The sequence below is a fragment of the Pyrgilauda ruficollis genome, unplaced genomic scaffold (assembly GCF_017590135.1).
Source record: "Pyrgilauda ruficollis isolate IOZ18807 unplaced genomic scaffold, ASM1759013v1 scaffold4, whole genome shotgun sequence".
In the NCBI taxonomy this organism is placed as follows: domain Eukaryota; kingdom Metazoa; phylum Chordata; class Aves; order Passeriformes; family Passeridae; genus Pyrgilauda; species Pyrgilauda ruficollis.
In genome coordinates, this window is record NW_024525489.1 from 3,186,681 (window position 1) to 3,195,848 (window position 9,168).

General features: G+C 51.7%; 1 protein-coding gene across 1 annotated transcript in view; it reads right to left on the minus strand.

The window, feature by feature from the left end:
* The window catches only part of VASH2 (vasohibin 2), a 34,546-nt gene extending 27,232 nt beyond the window's left edge, over nt 1-7,314 (minus strand). Inside the window, exons 1-2 of the mRNA XM_041476911.1 lie at nt 7,052-7,314; nt 1,389-1,477 (exon numbers count right to left, since the gene is read on the minus strand). Of these exons, the coding sequence (XP_041332845.1) occupies nt 1,389-1,477; nt 7,052-7,156 (194 nt within the window). The 5' untranslated portion in view covers nt 7,157-7,314. The remainder of the gene's footprint in view (nt 1-1,388; nt 1,478-7,051) is intronic.
* Between the last annotated feature and the right edge of the window lie 1,854 nt (nt 7,315-9,168).

A 9,168-nucleotide genomic window follows, 5' to 3' on the forward strand; every position in this document is an offset into this window, starting at 1 on the left:
CCCATGGAAGCTAAGAGTTGCTTGCAAGGCATAAATAGCACAGCTGCTGGATGGATAACCATAGCCTAAATAAAAACTCCAGCTCTCACCAGGATGCTCTGAACTGACTTCAATTAGAGTTCAGAGTTCTTCACAAACAAGGCTTTACTTCCCCCTCCTGCCTTCAAAACTAATTCATGAGGCCCTTGCAGGGTGCTCTGCACAAAGCATACATCCTCCTCCAGCCCTCAAAGGAAGCCAGACGCTGCTCCCCAGCCCACTTTGAAGCTTTTCTGAACACAGATCCAAACCCTGTGCCTAAGGCCTGCTCCTGCTACATAGCAGAATGCAGGATTTCAAAACCACTACGGGGGGAGGTGGGGGATAATGTAATTTTTGGAGCACTGTATGACATGGTATCCTCTCTGGCACAATCCCAGCGAGGAAGAAGCCTCTTGTCCTGGCCAAGTGGCTGCCATAAAGAAGAGAAATGCACCGTCCCCCTGCAGAGCAGGCAGGCCCCAGCCCCCCCGCCCACGGCAGCTGCTGCAGCTCCAGGCCCGGCTGCGCCTTGATCCCAACCACGACTCCCTGCGCCTGCTATTTCTGCATGTTCTTCCAGCTGCCTCCTTATTATATCCTTCTTAATCCTTACCAGCACTTTACACTCATTCCTCATCCCCCCAGTTTCCCCACACACACAAGAAGGCAGAGCTCAGAAAAAAAGGGAAACAGAAGAGTGGGCCAGTAACTGGGCCAGTAACCTTCTCTGAAATTATGTGTCAGCAATGGAAAGTCAGGAATTGGGCATGGGGCAGTGACAGACAGGCTAGACAGATGTGTAGATGCCTGATGAATCTCCCAAGCAAGGTGGAACATCTGGAAGGGAGATGCCTTTGGTCAGTTCCTGTGTCACAGGCAAGCCTGCCCACCTTGGGGTCAGGACAGCTGCTTGTGCCTCTCACCCCAGTGACAAGCACTGCCTGCAGGCTGAGTACACAGGCAATCCTCAGGGAACCCACAGGGGCTGCCAAGGCAGAGGGAGAAAGGGCTTGCCACAACACTGGCTCTCTCTTAGTCGCTTTATGACAAGATGCCATATTATTTCTCCAGGCATCACGATCTGATCATAATATCCTCATACATCAACTTGAAAATAAGCACCTCTATTCCCACCAATGTCACTTCAGTTAAATTTTTCAGTATAATTTAAAGTTAATTACATCTCCCAGAGGACTGCTATGACAAGCTCAGTGCTGCTGATGCTATCACAAATCCCTGGAGGTGTCCCTTTACCCCCAAATGATCCCAAGCCCTCGCAACCAGCTAAAGCTTCAGTAAAGCTCTGTTAATTCACACCAGGCACAAGTCAGCTTTCTTTCCAGAGACCACACGCTGGAGAAGGATACTGCAGCATCTTCATGTAGGTCTGTATTGCCTGGAGCCATTCTGGGATTGACATGGAGAGCTTGTAGTTTGGCACTGGCGGGACTGAGGGCTGGACACAAGGAAAAAGATGAAGAGGTTAGACAGCCACGGCTCCCCGCAGAGCAGATAAGTGATTTACTGAGCAGCGGCATGTGCTCAGTGCAACACAACGCGGCAGCACAGATGGCTTAAGCCCCACGTGAACTCCAGCATCAGGCAAAGTCGTCCTGCTGACCACGGGGGCTGCCCCAGCAGCAGAGCCAGCCCTTCCCTGCACAGAGACCGTGGCAGGCTGATCATCAGAGCTGCCAGCATCCCTCAAACACCACCGATGCAGGCAGGCAGTCCAGCACAGAAAGCTTATGCTTTCCATCCCCCGCCCCAGCACAGAGCAGTTTGGATGAGCAGAGTCCCACTACTGACTCTGCTGTTCTCCTTCCCCCAGAAAGCCATTTCAAGTCTAACTTCTGGCCTTCTTTACCACAAGAGAAAGATAAAAGGAGACAAGGATCCTAAGCTGCATAATTTCCCATCTGCCATATGTCTGCAGCACGCTTGCTGGGGAGGGAGAGCACAGCACCTAGAAGACCACCTGGGACCCAAATATTTAATGACATTAAGACACTTAAAGATATAGACTGGCAACATAATGGGATTTTTCCAAAATCTCGTAAGACATCTGCTTGTGCCTAAGCATTTTAAGAAGGCAGGCCCCCAATCCACACTTAATCCCCACAGCTATTTGGCTCCTGAGCCTGCAGCCATGCAGGAAAGCAGCACAGCTTTGTCCCAAGTCCACTTATATTGTATTTGCGGGGTGTCCTGACGTTGGAAGGAATGATTAATCTGACTCTATGTTTTCAGAAGGCTGATTTATTATTTTATGATATTATATTATATTAAAGAATACTAAACTATACTATACGGAAGAATACAGAAAGGATACTTCCAGAATGCTAAAAAGATAATAACGAAACTCCTGACTCTCTCCAGAGTCCCAGCATAGCTTGGCACTGGTTGGCCAATAAGTCAAAACAATTCACATCAGAAACCCAGTGAAATAACCACCTGATGGTAAACAATCTCCAAACACATTTCAAATGAGCAAAACACAGGAGAAGCTAATCAGACAATTATTGGTTTCCTTTTTTTCTGAGGCTTTGCAGCTTCCCAAGAGAAAAATCCTGGGCAAAGGGATTTTTCAGAAAATATGAATGTCACACACTTATTTCAGGGGTAAGACTGCAAAATATGGGGTCAGCAGATATTAAAGTGGGCAGCATGGCTAAAAAGAAGTTAGCACAATTCTCACACAGTGGAGGAAGCAGTTTAGTTGAATATTAATGCAGATTCAAATTCAGGAACCAGCAATTTGGGCAGCTGTGACAAGGTGCAAAGTAAAGCGTCTGTGGGACTATGTTGCCATAACCATAGTTTAAAGCTCATAAAGTGACACGCCACTGTCTTTAATACACTCTAAGTCAGCAATTACTGATAAGAGCAGCCAGTTCACATGGTATGAGGCCATCTCTGTCACAAAGACTTTCCTCTCCAGTTCCCACCTCTGTTAAGATTGTGTTTTTGCTTTCAGAAAATGAGCACCGGGAATCCCAAGGCAACGAAATCCAGAATTTACTACATGCAGCAAGTTACTACAGTGAAACAGTAAATGCACCTTGGAGAAGTATTTAAAACCAGAAAAACACCAAACCAGAGACTAATACACTACCGGCACACAGAAATATACTGTAAGTGGCAAGCAGATGGCAAGGCTTCCAGCTCGCCCCCGCCATCCCCGTGCTACAGGGGCGGGCGCCAGCACACCTGCACATGGGCTTTCTCTTCTCACCAGTGGGAGTTAAGAGCAAGACTCATTAGCACTTCTTAATCACAGTTTTCCTAAGCTCTTCATTAGAGGCATTTTTTTTGGTTCCACAGGTTCCTTTCTCACCCAGCCCCTTTGGGCTGGATGAATTATTCACCTGTCCTTTCCAGCACGAAGGCACACCTGGACTCAACACACCAGATAAGGCTCAAGCTCCAGAAGCAGCAAGGAGCTGACAAAGGGAATTATGGCAGGGCTGTCACACCTTCCTGGGGTGGCCATTTCTGCTCCAATATACTCAGTCCTTTGCTTCAAAGATACGGAAGTTCTAGATGCATGCATTGCACTTACACAACACGCCGAGGCAATGGGAGCCCCAGCCAGCGAGGGGTCTGGCTGCTGCAGAGGTGGGGATTTCATCCTTTTCCCAGCCCTCACCCTGCTGTGGGACCCAGGACAGCATCCCATGGGGATAGCACCAGTGTGAATAGACACAGCCCCTCCTGAAACCCACAGTGGCCACCCTCACCAGAGGAGACAGGTTCAGACTCCAAATGAGGTGCCCCCAATCTCCAAGGTAGGTGATCACATTATCCAAGGAGGATGATGGCATCAGATACCAGAGCATAGCCTAGAAAAGAGAACCAGGGTTTTCCCACTGGCTAGAACATTCCAGTTACCTCAGCAGGCCTGCTGAGCCAGGAGGCTCAAGCCCCTCCAGATCTCAGGCAAGAAGTGAGAATCATCCATAAGCCTGAGCCCACACAGGGCAGCACTGCTCTCCTCTCTCCAGTGCAGGGCAGGCAGTACACACACCATGCTGCCAGCCAGGCCAGGCAGTGGGGAGCCACATGCAACTCCCACTCCTCCCAAACATTTTCCTCTCCCTGATTCCTGCCCCAGCTGCAGGAGGATTGATCCTGGGCATCCACCCAGCATGAAGCAGAAGCCAGGGCTGCACAATACAAGTGCAGGAAAGCACAGCTTTGTTGTGATTGAGGATGCAGCCCTCCAGCTCCTGGTATGCATCCACAGCAGCAAGGAGCAGGCAAGAAGTCATGGATGGCAAGACAAAATGCAGACACAGCACTACAGACCATGAATTTGTAAAGCAAGTCAAATTCAGAGACGAGACAGATGAAAAGCCTTGACCTTCTATCAGTCTTTCCAAAGAATAGCAGCTCCAGACAGGAGAGCTGCTGCAGTGTGAGACCACGTGGCAGAGCTGGAGACTCATCCCACGGCTGGAAATGCTGTAGTCTCACTTCACCACTGACATCCTGTGTGAAACTCATTTTGGCCGATTCCACTGTCTCAGTGACCAGAAAGTCATTTTCTACCAGCTCCCCCTGCAAGCATACTGTTACTCAGCACAGATGAAGCTGACAGGCGAGAGTCCTCAAAGCTGCTGAGAGGTTTAATTTATTACAATCTCCAAGTACCTTCAAGATCACAGAACAGGTAAAGGATTGCACAGCCCTTCCAAACAGTGAGCCTGCACTATTCACAGAGCTCAAGCCAACAGACAGAGGTGGGGACCCCACAGGTTCCAAAAGTGCCCTTGCAGACAAGACAGCTTTTTGTAAAAACTCTGCCTCCTGAGAGAGACGCAGCTCTGCACCTCTGCAGTTTGCATTTGTTCCAGTAAGGGCAACCTCACAGACACAGTCAGAAGCTACTTACCACCCTGCGTGTATGATTGCTGAGACTAATGCCAAGATGATTAGAGCAATCAAGTGGAGCTTCTTGGAGAGGGGATGAAAACTCTCTCCCATCACTAGGGATTAAAAACAGATCAGATGCAGAAATGGAGCGGTTGCACATGCCACTCACTCAGCCTGAACCAACCATCAATGCAAGCAGATTACAAGTCTTCTCACAGGCACAAGTTTTCCTCACCACTCCCAAACAGCAGTACCTGGTCTTTCGCAGGGTGACACATACCCAGCAGCACAAGCCAATTAGGATAATTTGTACCACCATTTAAGGAACAAGTCTCCACTCACATCCCTACTCTGACCCAGAAATTACCATCACAACTTTGGTAATCCACTACCATTTTGTGGCAAAAAAACCCTGCTCCTAACCTTCAGTGGTGAAGTGAGACTTGCTCCCCTGAGCTGTGCTGGCCCTAATAAGAACCAGCTAGTCCTCAAACTACTCTTTGACCCCAGAAGTCCCAAACTTAGCCAGCAAGAGCTACTTAGTCACAGAGGGCACCAGGTCCTCCAGCCCCTGAAGAAAGTAATCACTCTAACAGGGCTTTTACTTCTGTGGAGTACAGGAGGAGTACAACTCCTACAGCACTGGGCACTGATCATCAACATCGAATGATTTGGCCAGGCAGATTTCAAAACATTTTTATTCTGCCCAGCTTCCACACATGCTACATAGAGTGAGCCCAGACCTGTGGCACTGAGGAAGAGGCCATGGGCAATGCTCTCTGGGACATTCCCACAGGAATACAGTGTGCAGACCGGCACACTGGAGCCACTGCATGTCTCTCACCAGATGCTTTGTCAGTCACCACAGGTGTCACCAGTAAAAGTTACATGGAACTGGGAAGTAAAGGATGAAAGTCAAGTCTAGTGCATGCTTTGCCATCTCTTAACACCAAATGGGCTTGCAGGCCATCTAGACTGGCATAAGCTGGTCAGGCTGCTGAAACAAGAAGTTCTGCCCAGTCCCTGCCCCTTCATTTCCACCTCAAGTGCTTGTGTAAGCACAAGATGAACCACACCAAGAAACCACAAACTCAGCATAACCTGATTATTCTTTAGTTAGATATGCTCCTCCATCCAAACAAAGGCTGGCTCCAGCACAAGGAGAGCAGAGTGAGGGAGATGGTCCCTTTTGCACCTGCACTGGATTGAGCATTGCAGAAGAGAGAAGAAAGGCCTTTTCAGCCTGCAGCTTATTTGAAAAGCACCTTCCCAATACAGCCCTACACAACAAGATTTCAACTGTGCACAAGATTTCCTTTCTACTCCACGAAAAGAACAGGCATATGGTTCATGTCAGTATCACTGACAGCTTGGACCATGACAGCAGCAGCCCGACCATCTCACCCCAGCACACAGAGGGGTATGAACCAAGCCAGACTTCAGCGGTCAGCTCACATTAATGCTGCTTGATGTGAGGAGGGAATCAAGCTCAAAGTCTGCCAAAGCAGAGAGTGTTAAAGACATTGTGATCAGTAATACAGCACAGTGTCAAGAAGCCTTGCAACTACAGCAGACCTCAACATTTTATTTGCTGTCTGGAGGAAAAAGATTTGGGTGAGGCAGAGCTATTTGGGGCTGAGGAACGTACCAGAGAAAAGCATTTGGAAACTTTCCACATACTGGAAAAGAAATGTCTGAATTTTAAATCCCTTGTTACATTTGAGGAGCAACATTGTGCTTAAGGAAACCCTACTGTTCCAAAAGCAAAAGAAAAACCTGCTTTAAATTTCACAAACTGCTTCACTCAGTTCCCGAAGATTTCTTTTAACTTTTGTTTTCTGTTTTTTTTCTCCCCAAGCAAAAAGGAGTGATTTTTTTCCTGCTTGTTCTCCAGGACACCCACTGCAGCCCCTGAGCACCCCGCAGCCCCCGCAGTCCGTTCTGAGCGCTTTCGTACAGCAGACGCAGAAATGCATCCTTCTCCCCAGTGCCCCGAGAGCATCCCCCGGGCTGCGGTGTCACACCCTCGCACCCGGCCCTGGAGCCTCCCCGGCCGCTCGACGCGCACAGAGGGCGGCAGCCGCCGGCCCCCGACCTCGGGCTCGGCGTCACCCGCTCCTCCCGCACGAGGGGACCCACGGCAGCTTCGCCTTACCCGAGCCAGGCGGGCGGCGCTCCGGATGGCCGCCGCCACGGCACCGCCGTCGGGGTGCACCCGCTCCACGTGGCCCCACATCCGCTCCCAGGTCTGCCCGTCCATGGGGAAGCCGCTCTTGTTCACCAGGAAGAGCGAGCCGCCGTCCCGCTGCTGCTCCTGCTCCTCCTCCTCCGAGCCCCCGCCGCTCCCGCCGCCACCGCCCGCCGCCCGCGGCTGGGCGCTCCGCGACCGGCCGCCCTCCTTGCCGGCCGCCGCACGCCGGCTGCTCGGGCCGCCCCTGGCGGAGACGCCGCCGGGAGGCGCTCCCTGCCGGACAACGCGGGACACCACAAGCGGGCGGCGCAGTCCGAGCGCTTTCGCCCGCAGCCGAACCCAGGCGGGCCGAGCCGGGTCAAGCCCAGCCCAGCCCAGCCGAACCCAGCAGCGCCGAGCCGGGTCGAGCCCAGCCCGGCCCAGCAGCGCGGGGCCTGGTCCCTCCGAACTGAGGCGATCCCCTCAAACCGAGCCCAGCTCAGGCCAGCCCGAGCCCAGCCGTGCGTCCCGGTCCCCACTGCGGGATGGACGCCGGAGGATGGAGTCCTCCTCGGAGAGAGCCGGGCTGTTCCGTTCGTCCCAGCCGAGCTGGAAGACGCCCTGTTAAGCACTCAGCGGTACGGTGGTGGCAGTGAGATCCTGGGGGCAAAGGGCTGCCGAGAGGGGCACCAGAGAGGGGTGGGCAGAGACCTCCCTGGCGGTGCTGCCCGCTCCAGCGCCACTGTGCCCTGATGGCCACAGCCACGTTCGGAGGGAATTTTCAGCTCTTCATGTCAAGCACAACAGTGTCAGTGCAATGCTTCTCCTAGACCTATGAGTGACCCCCATCAAATAGTCTGAAAAACATCGCTCCCATCGCCTGACCATGCGCTCAGATACTGCTGCCGCACTGATCTCCCCTGCTCCCAGACAGGAATAAATTTCTGCGGTGCCTTAATCAGCTTCCCGAAGGCTCTCAGGAGCCAGGAGTGTATGATGAGTTGCTAATCACTCTCCACAGGAGCCGACGTCTCTGTGAGTCCTACCAGTAATCCTCCCTGCTGTCCCCTGGCCACATGGTATGCCAGAATCTCATCAGGGGGTTTAACAGAAGGGAGGACAGTGAAAATCTGTTCCGTCAGCTAAAGCAAATCAAGGGCTTCAGCTTACATGGCTTGCCTAGAGTCAGCTTTCAACCCAAGAGACTTCGGTGTAGGACCCTCCCCGAGCTGAATGTCGGGACTCTGTGTGTAAATGGCAACATAATCTGGGGGAAAGGGGTAAAGGTCAGAGTGGATTTAGAGCTACTGTGAAGTCTTCACCCTTTCCACTATGTCCTGCATTTCCCTAATCAAGCAAACACTGCAGTTGGGGGGAAAATGCACATCCATGCTGGGCAGAGATGATACACACACACCCACACACACACACCCTGCTGGGTTTGGAAGCAGGATCCCAGGGGAAGCACAGTCTCTCTTTCTGCAGTGTAGATGATGCTGAACATCAGCAAGATGTGAGAGCACCAAGAAGAGCTCCCGATGGGAGATGATGAAGCACAGACACCCAGAGAGGCTGCAGATGACAGTGGACACAGAGGAGAGGGCTCTCAAGGAGCCAAGAGAGGTTCAGGCAAGACAGTGCAAGGAAAGGAAGGCCAAGGAAATCTGTGAGTTCACTGGAGCAGAGCCAGGAGAAAGCCTGAAAATCATTCAGACCTGGATCTTAGAGCTAATGGAACAGTGCAGGTGGTGGCATCCATGTGTGAGCAGCTGAGGGGCACACTGCATGTGACAGAGCCTGGAGTGCTGGGATTACCCAGCAGAGTGTCATCCTCAAGGATGCTGATACACAAGCTGGCAGTCACATGTATTCCCATGTATACTATGGTGCCTGTTGGAACAGGCAACTATGTTGAGGCTGTCACAGCCTTATTCAGTGCTGCTTCACTGCCCAGACCAGACAGGAACCTTCAGATTGTGTTTTCCTACACCCACCCACTTCTTAGCCACCCTGAAAGGGTGAAGATTAGAGTGATGCTACGTGCTTTGCAATTCAAAGCCTCCTGCATCCACCATGTCAGGGTGTGCTCCATGCCAGAGGGA